The 16,100-nt window shown below is 44.4% G+C and overlaps 1 protein-coding gene across 3 annotated transcripts; it reads left to right on the forward strand.

The window, feature by feature from the left end:
- Positions 1-203: 203 nt before the first annotated feature.
- On the forward strand, positions 204-14,880 carry LOC133644580 (thimet oligopeptidase-like). Of its 3 annotated transcripts, none has more exons than XM_062039187.1 (14): positions 204-684; positions 1,212-1,418; positions 1,839-1,987; positions 3,489-3,596; positions 3,672-3,774; positions 3,855-4,012; positions 4,076-4,211; positions 5,744-5,886; positions 7,330-7,553; positions 7,627-7,828; positions 10,375-10,561; positions 14,224-14,352; positions 14,415-14,551; positions 14,627-14,880. In XM_062039187.1, exons 1-14 carry the CDS (start codon positions 660-662, stop codon positions 14,786-14,788), a joined length of 2,070 nt encoding a protein of 689 aa, XP_061895171.1. In that variant the 5' UTR covers positions 204-659; the 3' UTR covers positions 14,789-14,880. The 3 variants fall into 3 exon arrangements, with proteins under 3 accessions (XP_061895171.1, XP_061895173.1, XP_061895172.1); XM_062039189.1 differs by having other exon boundaries at positions 205-672; positions 1,176-1,418; XM_062039188.1 differs by having other exon boundaries at positions 205-672.
- The last annotated feature ends 1,220 nt before the right edge of the window (positions 14,881-16,100 follow it).

Raw genomic sequence — 16,100 nt, forward strand, 5'->3', positions numbered from 1 at the left:
TTGATCTATATTGATATATAATGTATATATTGTGTTTTTTATGTTGATTTAATTTTAAAAAATAAATAAATAAATAAATAAATAAAATATTTCTTGTGCAACCCGGTACCAATCGGTCCGCGGCCCGGTGGTTGGGGACCACTGGCCTAATGGGACCCAAAAAAATCGCCTGAAAGTTATAAGAGCCCGGATGTGCCTCTAGGTCACGTGATTGCAACCCACCTATAGAATCTCTTTATTGTTGTCTGATAAAATCCTGATTAAATCACTTTAAAACATAAATACGATGACATGACGACAAATTAAATAAAGTGACAAATATCTTCAATGTACTTTATAGCCTTTCAGGTTTTTCAAAAAAATCTAAACCGGAAGTGTTTACCATGAATTGATGAAGTGTGAAAAACTTATTGGGGTGTTACCATTTAGTGGTCAATTGTAGGGAATATGTACTGTACTGTGCAATCTACTAATACAAGTTTCAATCAAAGCGCTCTTTTTAATGTGTGACACATCCGTACCGTTGTTCAAGGTATTTCGGAGCCTTTCGAGTTTTATTTTGAAATCCAAACCGGAACAACCAGGGCTCACGTTGTCTGGCCTCATGGCGCTTTGTGACACACGCACGGAGAAGTGACTTTTGGAATCAACTCGTCGACATGGGGCCGACAGGTCAGTGCAAAAGTAACATCGTTCCAAAAAAAAATCCCTAAAACTAAATGTGGCCTGTCAGCTTGACTTTCGTCTTTTTGTTTTCTTAAGGCCGCGCCAGTCTTTGAAAGTGTAATCTGCTATGTAGCTAGCTGCCATGACGATGTAGCTAGCTTGCATTTACAAAGACAAAGTTGTGTAAGATCAAGATAACTGATGGATATATATGTTGTATATATATCTCATTCAGCCTGTTAGTGGATGATTTCCTAATATTACTGAAGTTACTCATTTAAATGTGTTAAACAGTTTATTTCAGTTATTTCTTAGATCGGTTTGTGTAAATAATAAACATGTTATAGTACAGGAAGCTTCAAATGGCAATCAGAAATGCATGATAATTGGTCAATGATATAATTCAACACATAGTCTTCTAGAGAATGCCATGCATTGTTGTCATCAGGCGCTGGTCATGTGATCACTTGCAGGTGAAGTGGTGATGGGGGTCATGTGATCACTTGCAGGTGAAGTGGTGATGGGGGTCATGTGATCACTTGCAGGTGAAGTGGTGATGGGTGGTCCAACCCTCGTGTGCTCCCAGAACCGCCTGCGATGGGATCTGGGCGCAGAACAGATCCTCAAGAAGGCCGACGAGCTCATCGCCAGCACCGAAGATGCTTACGACCGCGTCGGCGCTCTGGCCTTGGACGCCGTCACCTTCGAGAACACGCTCAAGGTGCTCGCCGACGTGGAGGTGGAGTACACGGGTCAGTATTCGCCCGTCGCCGTGGCAACGCAGGATCAAGTCAAACTTGGGCACGTTTAATTTCAATAACAGTTGTCATGCTGGTGTTTGGTGTTGCGGCGTGCTTCCGGATGGTTCCGTGCACCGTCCACACGAATGTAAAGAAAGGCCACACAAAGGCAAACAATGTGTAAGCGCAGTTGTTGAGCCAGGCAGGATCGCTGAGTTGGCGTTTGGCGCTGCGATGTAAAGCTCATCTTTATCAGCACTTTGTTCAGCCACCAACAATAACAAGCTTTTGACTCCATTTTTATTCTGCTGTATGAACACACTCATTTAAAACATTGACTAAAACACACACACATGGTATGAAATTGTTGGCATGATGAGCAGTGATGCTAGAAATAAGTGTGTTTCTAACCGCGCTCCACTCATGTCCCAGTCCAGAGGAACGTGCTGGACTTCCCGCAGCACGTGTCTCCGAACAAGGAAGTGCGCACGGCGAGCACGGCGGCAGACAAGCAGCTGTCAGAGTTCGACGTGGAGATGAGCATGAGGGAAGACGTGTACCAGAGGATCGTGGCCCTAGAGGTGAGCCAGCGACTGTCCTGTCAGGCATCAACCTTACCCAAAAAGGGGCAGTCGCTAGGGATGGGTACCACATCCAGTACTTTTTTGGCATCAACCGAATCTTGCGGGCAGAGATTCACGTAAAATCCAACAGTATCTGTGTTGTACGTGATGCCACGCCCGCTTTGCAATTCAGCACTTGGTGATCACTCCAGCAGTACTGAGAGCAGACTCAGCCAAACTACCTCTATGTCACGGGTGCCCAAAGTGCGGCTTGGGGGCCTATATTGGCCTGCAGCTGTTTTTTATTGACCAACAGATTTTTAAAATAAAATTAACGTATTTTTCGGACTATAGGGCGCACTGAAAATCCTTTCATTTTCTTAAAAATCGACAGTGCGCCTTATAGCCCAGTGCGCCGAATGTATGGAATAATTCTGGTTGTGCTTACCGACATCAAAGCAATTTTATTTGGTACATGGTGTAATGATAAGTGTGATAAGAGATACGTGTAAACTGCAAGATGACGCCAGTAAACGACACCAAAGCTTTAAATGTTCCATTGAGAATATAGAACATTACACACGGCGCTCAAAAATCTGTCAAAATGTTTCTAGTACGACTTCGGTAAGTTATGAAGCCGCACCGCTTGATGGATTGTCGGAGCATTAAACATAGAAGTATTATTATGGTGTGTGTATAAGGACCGCAAAATGGCATCTATTAGCAGACATATTATCTGGTGATTTGTTTCACAATATCATGCAAAACCAACTTTTCTTACCTTCTGGTACCTGCTGATGTGTATTTGGGATCTGCATAAGTCCTGAAGATGTGCACGCATTCGCCATTGTAGTCCGTGCCGATACCATAGTCGATAAGCTTCTTCTTTTTCTCTACCTTCAGACTAATTACACTTTTAAATTTGGATTAATCATGATTAATCACAAGTATAATTAGTAGTATTACTCGCGTGCATTTAAATACATTTTAAAAACACCCAATATTTGAACAGAAGTCAAATTCTATTGTTAGAATAGATTAGAACCTAAAATTGTGCAATTAATCTGCATATATACATGACTTATGCAATATTTTTGGTGATTAATTGCATGAGTTAACTTATTTTTGACAGCCCTAATTATTAGGTATTACACTAATCTCCTTTGTCACAAAGCTAATGTGGATTGTTTGTTCAGCTCGTATTAACGTACACTGGTTTGCTTTTAGCATTTAAATTGTACAAAATGTTTCAAAGTAGCCTCCCACATGCTTTCATTTTTCTGAATGCAGCCCGAGCTGGAAAAACTTTAGACACCCCTGCTCTAAGTAATGTTGTAATTTTCAATGCCAACAAAATTAATATTTATTAGCACACACAGAAGTACCAAAAATTAGTACCGGTATGGATCCCCAGGTACCGGGTATCTGCACTGTATCGTTTCAAATGTGAACGGTACCCATCCCAAGCAATCACTAGTTACTAGTCCGCCAGTTTAAACCAGGACCTTTTTGTCCGCAGAAGAAGACCGAAACCAGCAGCCTGACTGCCGAGTCCAAGCGTTACATGGAGCGGCTCATCAAATTGGGCAAGAGAAATGGACTCCACCTGCCTAAAGAGACGCAAGAGGTGGACCATATTGGGCTTTTGTCTTGAAACCTCTTGTAGTCTTTGACTGAATGTGGTGTGTGTGTGCTGACGTAGGAGATTAAAAGCATCAAGAAGAAGCTGAGCAACCTGTGCATCGACTTCAACAAGAACTTGAACGAGGACACCACCAGTCTGTCCTTCAGCAGGGAGGAACTGGGTGAGAACCGGGTGGCTGCTTATAACTGCCACCTGGACCGATTCTCCTAAGGGCGTGTGTTGTTCCTTTGCTGGGTGCAGGCGGACTCCCGGAGGACTTCCTGAGCTCGCTGGAGAAAGATGGAGACAATCTGAAGCTGACTCTGAAGTATCCACACTACTTCCCCACCATGAAGAAATGCTTCGTGCCAGAAACCCGCAAGAAACTGGAGGAGGCCTTCAACTCGCGCTGCAGAGAGGTGAATTCCTCAACTCCTTCTTGACGCCACAGGACATGACACGTGTTTCTGGTGTGTGTGCAGGAGAACTCTGTCATCCTCAAAGAGTTGGTGGAGCTTCGAGCCCGCAAGAGTTCTCTGCTTGGTTTCAGCACCCACGCCGACTTTGTGCTGGAGATGAACATGGCCAAGTCTGGCAAGCAGGTGGCCGCCTTCCTAGGTAAGGACCACGCCTCAAAAAAGGCTGGGCAATAGGGCGGAAAACCGTATCACGATATAAGTGTTTAATATCGGTCTATCGATCGTTTTTTATATTTTTCATGGCCTATCGAAAATAAGGATGAACAGAAAAGTATATTAAATGTAATCATTTTTATTTCAAATGTAACCTTCCTTTGATTATAATCCTTTCAGTTTGAAACTGATACATAGAGAAAGCTGAGAATAATTATTTTTTGCAGGTTTAGTGCCAGGAAGTTAGGCCTGTGTAACATTTATTTGGTCTGTCATCCTTATTTAAGTATGGAAATTAATTGATGCTATGAAGTAATTATTATTTTAATATCATTGGACCAAATTACTATTATTTTTAAGTAGCGCATATGTTATATTTAGTCATTTATTTTATTTATACAGTCCTGCACTTTAGAGTTAAACAACTTGCACTGAGCCTAGTCTATAAAATCCGCTACACCTCCCTGATACTGAAGTACATGTCAAACTACTTCCTTAACGTAAATGACCGCCATAACCACAACACCAGGGGGAGCTCCACTAACCACGTTAAACCCAGATTCCCAACTAACAAAGGTCTTAACTCATTCTCTTTCTATGCCACATCAATGTGGAATGCGCTCCAACAGGTATAAAAGAAAGGGCATCTCTATCCTCCTTCAAAACCGCAATAAAAGTTCACCTCCAGGCAGCTACAACCCTAAACTAACACCCTCCCCGGATTGCTAATAATCAAATGTAAACAATCAAATGCAGATACTTTTTCTTATGCCTTCTGATCTCTCGCTCTCTCTCTCGCTCTCTTTCTCTCTCTCTCTCTATATGTCCACTACTTGCTGTCCATATCCTACCCCCCCTCCACCCCCCCTCCACACCCCTGATTGTAAATAATGTAAATAATTAAATGTGATTATCTTGTGTGATGACTGTATTACGATGATAGTATATATGATAGTATATATCTGTATCATGAATCAATTTAAGTGGACCCCGACTTAAACAAGTTGAAAAACTTATTCGGGTGTTACCAATTAGAGGTCAATTGTACGGAATATGTACTTCACTGTGCAACCTACTAATAAAAGTCTCAATCAATCAATCAATCAATCAATCAAGTTCCTACCTGTTGCACCAAACAGGGAACGGACACGGATTGAAAAGAAAAGAAAGAGATTGTTTCCAACCCCTGTCCTGATGCAAAGAATCAACCGCGAGACAACAAGATGGCGCAACCAAACTTGATAGTGGATATTGTTACCTGATCAATGATCACTTCCTTCGTTGCCAGAGCACGAGTGCCTTTTTTAATGCTCACAACCTCGCTTGGCAACCTTCAGTTTTTTCCGCCATAGAAGGAAAAAAAATATTAAAGGCATTTTTAATTCAAATTGATTACATGTCTATCGCGATATAAATGAATACTGTTTTATCGCCCAGCCCGACTCAAGCGTCTCTGTGTCGTCTGTCTTGAACCTCAATCCGGATGCTCACAAAGCTTTCTCATCTCATTCTTCTCAGAGGAACTGGCCCGTAAGCTTAAGTCTCTGGGTGAAGAAGAACGTGCTGTACTTCTCAAACTGAAAGAGGAAGAGTGCAAGAAGAGAGATCTTGCCTTCAGTGGAGACCTGCACGCCTGGGATACTCGCTACTTCATGACCCAGGTGAGACCTTTTGTGAACCATGGAGGGCAGGGCCATCCGGCCCAGGAATCACACTAGTCCGGCCTCTGAGTTCAGTTGAAAATGTCAGAGATACTTTACATTTTTTGCAGCTAATTCCTAAAAATACTACCTTGTTGCCTGGCATATTTATTTTTAGTCCCCCGGCCTACAAGAAGTTAACAGCTTATCATGTGTTTCCATACACGAGTGTGGCGCTGCCCCTCTAAGCTAATAGATAATAATCACCTCCATTTAGGGTGATGGATGATATACAATACAATTGATATAAATTTGACACTAGCGTCATTACATTACGATTGCACATACAAATATGCATGAAAACACTCCTACAGACATCACACATGGGACACTTTAGTAAGTATAAACAGTTGTACTTATACTGTAAAACTTACAAACGTTGCTTGGAGTGATGAACAAAGAGTCCATACGAGTAGAAACGCCATGTATGGCTAGAAGACTGAACGGCAAGACGGTTGGAAAAAAAAAAACACTACCAATAAATGGAAGGACACTGCACCACCTACAGTGAGCATATTTGTCCAAAAGATGGCGCCATACTACAAACAAAACACCCTATGAGTGTTTTTGCCTATTTAAATTTTTTTTAAATATTTTTTATTACTGCTGTTAGCACAGAAAAATCCATAAATTAGCCACTCAATCGTATAAGCCGCATGGGTTCAAAGTTTAGGAAAAAAGTAGCGGCTTATAGTCCAGAATTTACAGTATATCGACAGTAACCATACAAGTAAGTAGTATTGTATCAGATCAATACCACAGTGGCTAGATTGATATTCTTTACTATCAAAAAACGTTATTTTTTTCATTTTGGTATTTTTAACAAATTTAGGAAATACGTTGAGATAGGAGGATTTTATAGGTAAAAACCTAAAGATTAGCGCCAATAGTAGAAAATAATTTAAATATTTAATTGTTAATGTTACACCAACATCCTTTGTTTTTGTCTGATTTGAATTGTGATCAAAAATTCAATCTCTGATTATTTTTGAAAATTTGAAGTATCAGCATTGGTATGATCAATAGCCATGTTTGTAGTATCGGCGAAAACAAATGTATAGCAAATAAACTGCATTTCTTTGTATGTTAAGTACCACAATCATTTGAAGACAAAGCTAAATGTGTTACGCACAGAGAAAGAAAATAAGGAACTAGTTTAAATATCGTATTGATATTGTTAATCTGTCGATAACACTCACCATAAATAAATAGAAAAAAATTACAGTTAATACATGAGATTGGCCTCGGACGATCCCACTCATGGATTATCGTAATCGGCAGAATACAATCCTTATAGGACCACTCCTAGATAACCCTGATGTATAGTCTTTGTGAGCTAGGTGGACGCAGATCTCAAACACAACAATGCGCTTGTTTTATCTCATTGCTGCTTCCTTCTTCCAGGTGGAGGAGACTCAGTACGCGGTGGACCAGAACCTTTTGAAGGAGTATTTTCCCATGGAGGTGGTGACTCAGGGACTGTTGGACATCTACCAGGAGCTGCTGGCTTTGACCTTTGAGCTGGTGGATGGCGCCCCCGTGTGGCACCCAGATGTGAAGCTCTACTCCGTGAAGGACCGCAGCTTTGGTCACGTGGTTGGCCAGTTCTACCTGGACCTCTACCCGAGGTGATGACCAAGATCTACCAGAGTCAGCTGGCACCAGAACTGGTCTTCTGAGTCTTTTGTTGTGTTCCCCCAGGGAGGGCAAGTATGGGCACGCCGCCTGTTTTGGCCTGCAGCCTGGCTGCCTGCTGCCAAACGGCGCTCGGCAGATGTCGGTGGCGGCCATGGTGGCCAACTTCAGTAAACCCACGGCCGACGCTCCGTCCTTGCTGCAGCACGACGAGGTGGAGACGTACTTCCACGAGTTTGGACACGTCATGCATCAGCTGTGTGCTGAGGTTAGCGTTTACGTTGTCACACTACATCTTAAAGCAATGGGGATGTAATGCTTAGCAACAACCACCAGAGGGTGAGAATATATATACAGTGATCTCTGGTTTATTGCATTCAGTCCGAGCTGCCCTCGTCATCATTGTATATCATTTTGGTTCTTTATGTAAGGAACCAATGATTCGTAGATGTAGCATACAGTCGTCTAGCCAGTTCCTTTTTATCATAGCATCGAGAAAGTTCACCTTTTCTGGGGGATGGTACACAACTTACTCTGGCGCTTAAGTTTGGTACCAGAAGATTTAGAAGGCACAGAACTTTTGGGAAACGTAGTAGGGCTTGAAATAAATTATATTATTTTATGGAAGTTACAGTAGCTGAGCCAATCAGCTCGCAGGATACAGTCCGCTGGTTGGTCATTATCAACCAATAGTGTGCCGTGTACAACCTTATGTGGGCAAAATAGCTTTTAGCATAGCGGTGTAACAACTAAGATATAACATACAGTTGCAGATTTCCTCCTTAGTGTAACTAAACATGGTGCAGTGCCACAGCAAAATCATAGCCACTACAGCTTGAAAATAAGTTGGGCGTTTTTTTTTACGAGAAACTAAATTATATTAATAAAAAGTATTGTAGCCTCCAGAAGAAGTCACACAAAGTCCAAAGCCATTTTTAACCTTTATTGCCAATCTTATAACAACCGGCCCAATTCCAACAGGTTTTACTTGTGCACATGCTTTTGTGTCCGTGCTTCCCCATACAAACAACACTTTCTCATGGCGTGGTGAGAGCAGCCGTGCCAGAAACCTGAGGGTTGCAGGTTCGCTCCCCGCCTCTTGCCATCCAAATCACTGCCGTTGTGTCCTTGAGCAGGACACTTTACCCTCGCCCCCAATGCCGCTCACACTGGTGAATGGACGATGAATGATAGGTGGTGGTCGGAGGGGCCGTAGGCGCAAACTGGCAGCCACGTTTCCGTCAGTCTACCACAGGTCAGCTGTGGCTACAAATGTAGTTTACCACCCATGATGGCTTCTCACTTCTCTGTGAAGCACTTTGAGTGTCTAGAAAAGCGCTATATAAATGTATATTATTATTATTCTCTGCCAATCCGAAAACAGCGCTGCTGAAAAGGGATGTTGTGACGAAGTAAACAAGATGCACGCAAATGTCTGGAGTGTAGTCAGCATGTCTGCGATGTTGATGTACTTTGATATACAACGATCTACAAAATGTGGCATCTTTTAAAGAGAGAATGTCCAACTGGACTTTAGAGTTTCTAAACATGAGTACAGTCTATAATAGAAAGAGATGCCAGATTTGTTGCTAAAGAAAAAATCATTAAAACTGCTCTAGGCACTTGAAAAAATCTCAACAGCGTACGTTTTACAATAAGCAGCAACATTTAAAACAATATAATATAAAACCATATATGTTAATCCCAATGAATAACACAGGTTAGTTTTTGAATGTATGTATGGATTTTTTTTTTTTGCCTTTTTAAAGAAAATTTGATGATTGCAAATTACACAACGACGTCATGGTGTCCACGCCACTGACCACGCCCCCACTGCCACAGGTATTTTGGCAATTGAGGGCAAACCCTGAGTAGGGCTGGGCAAATATATGATCGCGATTGATTTAAGGTTGATCGCGATGATCAGCTGTTTCCATACAATAACTCCATCAAACATGGCAGAAATGTCTGTTAGAACAGTGGTCCCCAACCACCGGGCCGTGGATCGATTGGTACCGGGCCGCACAAGAAATACAACTTTTTTTTTCTTTTTTTAAATCAACATAAACACAAGATACACTTACAATTAGTGCAATAACCCAAAAAAACTACCTCTGCCATTCGCACAAAAGGGTTGTTTCTTTCTCTTATTAATATTTCTGGTTCCTACATTATATATCAATATAGATCAATACAGTCTGCAGGGATACAGTCCGGAAGCACACATGATTGTATTTCTTTATGACAAAAAAAAAAACATCTCCTCCCCCCCGGTCCGTGGGACAAATTTTCAAGCGTCGACCGGTCCGCAGCTACAAAAAGGTTGGGGACCACTGTGTGAGAAGATACCACAGTAGTGATGCAACAGTACTTAGTATAATCCTGCACAAGACAATCTTTATGTGTGTTTGTGTGTATGAGACCTAGATAATGTTTAATCAGCATTATGCCTCTTCCTAGTTGGAAAGGGAACCCAGAAGAACAAAATAGAGAAATATGGCTAACAGAAAAACAACATTTAGAAGGAGCAGGGACTTCAGTGACAGTCTTTAGTCTCACTTTGTGGTTCGTGCGGTAATCCTTCCCTCAATGAAGACTTGTAGGCAGGCACAGAATGTCTTTGTGACTGAACTATTGATCCCTAGAGGGAGAACAAACTACCTGCTAATTTATTGATAATGTTTTATTTTTTAATCTAGATATTTTTGTAACATACTTTTTGTGTTTGCTCTGATTCCACTCCTGAGATATACATGTGAGTTTTCTTTAGTACATGTTATAAGTAGTAGCAGCTCATAAGTCATTTGACTGCAGGCCGACTACGCTATGTTCAGCGGGACTCACGTGGAGCGGGACTTTGTTGAGGCTCCGTCCCAGATGTTGGAGAACTGGGTGTGGGAGAAGGAGCCTCTGCAGAGGATGTCCCGCCACTACAAGACAGGAGGCGCCATTCCCGACGAGCTGCTCGACAAACTCATCAAGTCCCGCTTGGCCAACACGGGTGAGTGCCAGACAGGAAGTGGAATGCAAACGATGTTATGTTGTGACTTTTGGAGGTTTGCAATTTTTTCCTGTCATTTTGCCCATTCTGTTTTTCACCTGTGTTTGGTTTGTAGACCTTACTGGGCCTGATGAGTCACACCTAAGACTGATCAGGCAATTAGGCCTTCTTAGGGTCATATAGATTTTCTTTTTTCCATTTAAAACAGTTCTTGTAGTTAAATCATTTTGCATAGATTTAGTTTTACAGACCATCTTAAAGCCGCTTCCTAACTGTCTCTTCAGATTGGTCTGTTTTGTAGGAGAATTCCACCTGAAAAGCTTCAAAAATTGGTCTCCTCAGTTCCCAAATGTTTACTGAGTGTAGTTAAAAGGAAATCAGAATCAGAAGTACTTTATTAATCCCCGAGGGGAAATTAAGATTTTCAGCACAATCCCATTCAAGAGCAGACTAACATTACAGGGAGACAGAACAGGATCAAACATTACAGGGAGACAGAACAGGATCGCTGACGGGTCTCCCAACTTCCTCCGCCCCTTACGATAAAGGTGAGAAACAGGTAAACGCTAGGGGGGTGAGAAAAAAAAATTCATTCTAAGCCTGGGCCCCTGGAGAGGGGGTCCAGACTGAGGCCAAGGAAGAAAAAACACATAGCCATAGGATAACATCAAAGGACTTTAAAGACATTAAAAGAGGAGAGCAGATGCAACCAGCTGCCACTCTAGCAGTGCCACTTCTACACACAGCCACAAATTACATTGCGCACACACGATTGCACCATGCATAAACAAGCAACCAAACAAAAACATTATTTGAACACTGTGGTGGCCTCTGCAGTGTTCCACACCATTGTCTGCTGGGGCGGGGGGAGATAGGCCAGAGACAGGAGCAGACCCAACAAAGCAACCAAGAAAGCCGACTCCACCCTCGGCCGCCCACCAACTCTCGGCCAGTGTCCAGTCCACATGGATGAGCGAGGATACGTCCAAGGAGACCGAGGTGTCCGATACCTGCTCATTCAGCCAAGACACTGTGAAGCTTGTCCAGCTCTGCAGCCCTGTCTCTTCATCCACATCCCCTCCAGTCTCTCCAAACTCTGCAGCCCTGTCTCTTCATCCACATCTCCTCCAGTCTCTCCAAACTCTGCAGCCCTGTCTCTTCATCCACATCCCCTCCAGTCTCTCCAAGCTCTGCAGTCCTGTCTCTTCATCCACATCTCCTCCAGTCTCTCCAAACTCTGCAGCCCTGTCTCTTCATCCACATCTCCTCCAGTCTCTCCAAACTCTGCAGCCCTGTCTCTTCATCCACATCTCCTCCAGTCTCTCCAAACTCTGCAGCCCTGTCTCTTCATCCACATCTCCTCCAGTCTCTCCAAACTCTGCAGCCCAGTCCCTTCATCCACATCTCCTCCAGTTTCTCCAAACTCTGCAGCCCTGTCTCTTCATCCACATCTCCTCCTGTCTCTTCATCCACATCTCCTCCTGTCTCTTCATCCACATCTCCTCCAGTCTCTCCAAACTCTGCAGCCCTGTCTCTTCATCCACATCTCCTCCAGTCTCTCCAAACTCTGCAGCCCTGTCTCTTCATCCACATCTCCTCCAGTCTCTCCAAACTCTGCAGCCCTGTCTCTTCATCCACATCTCCTCCAGTCTCTTCAAACTCTGCAGCCCAGTCCCTTCATCCACATCTCCTCCAGTCTCTCCAAACTCTGCAGCCCTGTCTCTTCATCCACATCTCCTCATGTCTCTTCATCCACATCTCCTCCTGTCTCTTCATCCACATCTCCTCCAGTCTCTCCAAACTCTGCAGCCCTGTCTCTTCATCCACATCTCCTCCAGTCTCTCCAAACTCTGCAGCCCTGTCTCTTCATCCACATCTCCTCCAGTCTCTCCAAACTCTGCAGCCCTGTCTCTTCATCCACATCTCCTCCTGTCTCTTCATCCACATCTCCTCCAGTCTCTCCAAACTCTGCAGCCCTGTCTCTTCATCCACATCTCCTCCAGTCTCTCCAAACTCTGCAGCCCTGTCTCTTCATCCTTATTTCCTCCTGTCTCTTCATCCACATCTCCTCCTGTCTCTTCATCCACATCTCCTCCAGTCTCTTCAAACTCTGCAACCCTGTCTCTTCATCCACATCTCCTCCAGTCTCTCCAAACTCTGCAGCCCTCTCTTCATCCTTATTTCCTCCTGTCTCGTCATCCACATCTCCTCCAGTCTCTCCAAACTCTGCAGCCCTGTCTCTTCATCCACATCTCCTCCTGTCTCTTCATCCACATCTCCTCCAGTCTCTCCAAACTCTGCAGCCCTGTCTCTTCATCCACATCTCCTCCTGTCTCTTCATCCACATCTCCTCCTGTCTCTTCATCCACATCTCCTCCTGTCTCTTCATCCACATCTCCTCCTGTCTCTTCATCCACATCTCCTCCTGTCTCTTTATCCACATCTCCTCCTGTCTCTTTATCCACATCTCCTCCTGTCTCTTCATCCACATCTCCTCCAGTCTCTCCAAACTCTGCAGCCCTGTCTCTTCATCCACATCTCCTCCTGTCTCTTAATCCACATCTCCTCCAGTCTCTCCAAACTCTGCAGCCCTGTCTCTTCATCCACATCTCCTCCTGTCTCTTCATCCACATCTCCTCCTGTCTCTTTATCCACATCTCCTCCTGTCTCTTCATCCACATCTCCTCCAGTCTCTCCAAACTCTGCAGCCCTGTCTCTTCATCCACATCTCCTCCTGTCTCTTCATACACATCTCCTCCTGTCTCTTTATCCACATCTCCTCCTGTCTCTTCATCCACATCTCCTCCAGTCTCTCCAAACTCTGCAGCCCTGTCTCTTCATCCACATCTCCTCCAGTCTCTCCAAACTCTGCAGCCCTGTCTCTTCATCCACATCTCCTCCTGTCTCTTCATCCACATCTCCAGTCTCTCCAAACGGACTCTGGTGTGGCAGAGACCCAGCAGCTGGTGTCCATGGCCAAAAGGCTCCCGGGAAGCAGATCCAGAAGTTGAAAAGTGGAAAGTGCCACCTCTTGTCACACAGTCCCAAAGGGTCCCAAACCAAAAGGCAAAAAAACAACAACATGAAAACGAGGGAAACATCAGGAACACAAAAGGATGGCACAGAGCTCCTGCCACCAGCAGCCACTACAGCAGTGCCATCTTGGGGTGGGGAGGCCATGTAACACAGTGGAAAAAATGCCCCTGTGACAACTTTTTTGCAATGTGTTGCTGCCATTAAATTCTAAGTTCATGATTATTTGCTATAAAAAATGAACATGAAATATCTTGTCTTTGCAGTCTATTCAATTGAATATAAGTTGAAAAGTATTTGCAAATCATTCCATTTACACAACGTGACAACTTCACTGCTTTTGTATATTTAGCGGTCTAACTACTTGTAGCTCCTTCGTCAAGGTCTTGTTTCTAGTTTTTGGTTGCAATTTTTTGCTTTTTATATTTGACTACAGCTTTTTTTCGCCTATGTTGTACTTTTTTCTCCAAGCCTAATGCTTCAAATTCTATTACTTTTTGCCAATTTGCCTCGTCTGCTGCTGTCACATATTTTGCAACCAATCTTGGGTTCCTGCCTCACGGACTTAACAGAGGTGGTCTTTGGTAGAGCCAACGCTGACATGACGGTGAACTGTTGTATGTGTGCAGGTCTCTTCAACCTGAGGCAGATCGTTCTGGCTAAAGTGGATCAGGCTCTTCACACCAGAACCGGCCTGGACCCGGCAGAGGAGTACGCACGTCTCTGCCAGGAAGTCCTGGGAATTCCTGCTTCACCAGGTGAGACGCTTCTGTTAGCAGATGTACCGACCCAGTGGTCACGTGACCGTGTGCGTCTTCAGAGACCAACATGCCGGCGACATTCGGCCACTTGGCGGGCGGTTACGACGCTCAGTACTACGGCTACCTGTGGAGCGAGGTCTTCTCCATGGACATGTTCTACGCTCGCTTCAAGCAGGAGGGAATCATGAATCCCAAGGTGAGCTCCACAAACACACGCACTTCTACTGTCCTCTCTTTGGAAGTCCAAGCTTAAAAAGGGCGTGTCCCGCAGGTGGGCATGGACTACAGGAAATGCATCCTGCGGCCCGGCGGCTCCGTGGACGCGTCAGCCATGTTGAAGAAGTTCCTCGGGCGCGAGCCGAGACAAGAAGCCTTCTTGCTGAGCAAAGGACTGACAGTGGACCTGGAGGCCGGCACGCCGTGTCCCTGTTGACCAACCACGTCCTTATGCCCCTCCCCCTTTAGAGTTTACACAACTTAGGACTGGGGAAACATTGGTGACATGGAAGGAAATAAAATGAACTGAAAGCACTTCCTGTGTGTTTGTTTTCTCGCACAACCTCTTTTGTCATCTAACCCGCAACTGCAGTTTGTTTCCTTGCTGTGATACGGCCAAGTGTCATCCTCTACTTCAGTGGACGTCTGACAGGCGTGATGAAAGGTGGTCCAGTGGGAGTGAAGAGTTGACAAAAACAGCCGGAGGGGAGCCTGCAGGGTGACGCTTCCACTTACTGGTAAACTCTAACAAGACATTTGTTGATGCTTTTCCTGTGTGTGTGTGGATGATGATGTCAGCATTTTGGAGCTCCCTGGCTTTGCCATGGCATTGTTATTGTCATGTATGAGATGGCGGCCATGTTGCCAGTGTAATTAGCGCCTTGGGTCCCCCCCTCGCACCTGCTAACTCTCAGGTGACTTCCACACTCAGCAGGCAACCTTAAAGCCTTCATACTGTTGCACTTGACATCTGCACAGCCTAGCTTAGCACGAGGCAGCTAGCAGTAAAGCAGCCAGTCACATACCTGATTATGTCGTCTCTTGTGGTTCAGCATGACCCCAGTTTGTTTTTTTCATGTCAGCTAACATGCTAACCGTTGTACTTGCAGGCTCACGTGTCCAGGGACGAGTGCTTGTCCCCGGGGACGTCTCTGCAGGGAGACTTAAGATGCTCACGCACACGCTGCAGGAGCACAAGACAAGAGGCATCAGGACGCCATGGCAGCGTCGGCGGGCGCTGATGGAGACGTGCAGGACATCCTGAGAGGACATTGGACTCCCACCATGAAGACCAGCAACATGATCCGTGTGTTCATCAGCTCCACCTTCACAGGTCAGAAAATGTCTCTTACACACACGGTAAATGTCGGCGTGATCATCGTGATGCATTTCTTGTGAGACTTGCTTTTTCTTTGACTTTTTTGCTGTAATTATCACAAGAGAATCTGGGTCCTGGCTGCTGAGTATGTGACAATGTTATTACTAAGTAAGGTCAGATGTGTTTTATAAGAAGAGACTCGCCTCCCACATGCATGCAATTGTCCTCATAGGTCTTTTTACACGTGTGTGCGCCTTCTCCACGGTTTGACCCTGGAACAGATGATTTCTCTTTAGTTCAGGGGTGTCCAAACTTTTTCCACTGAGGGCGTCGCAATGAAAAATTAAGACATTCATACATTTCAAAACTAATACAAAATATAGATTTTTATTTATTTTTTTTACCTTTAGGGCCCCCCTAAAGTTTGGTC

The sequence above is a fragment of the Entelurus aequoreus genome, linkage group LG27 (genome assembly GCF_033978785.1).
Source record: "Entelurus aequoreus isolate RoL-2023_Sb linkage group LG27, RoL_Eaeq_v1.1, whole genome shotgun sequence".
NCBI classification, from domain to species: domain Eukaryota; kingdom Metazoa; phylum Chordata; class Actinopteri; order Syngnathiformes; family Syngnathidae; genus Entelurus; species Entelurus aequoreus.

Bases quoted from the DNA above. Each gene is read 5' to 3' on its own strand.
- LOC133644580 (XM_062039187.1), top strand. From the start codon at position 660: ATGGGGCCGACAGGTCAGTGCAAAA. The intron at 1,419-1,838 runs GTCAGTATTCGC...CTCATGTCCCAG, and splicing joins CGTGGAGGTGGAGTACACGG to TCCAGAGGAACGTGCTGGAC. The intron at 5,887-7,329 runs GTGAGACCTTTT...TCCTTCTTCCAG, and splicing joins CTCGCTACTTCATGACCCAG to GTGGAGGAGACTCAGTACGC.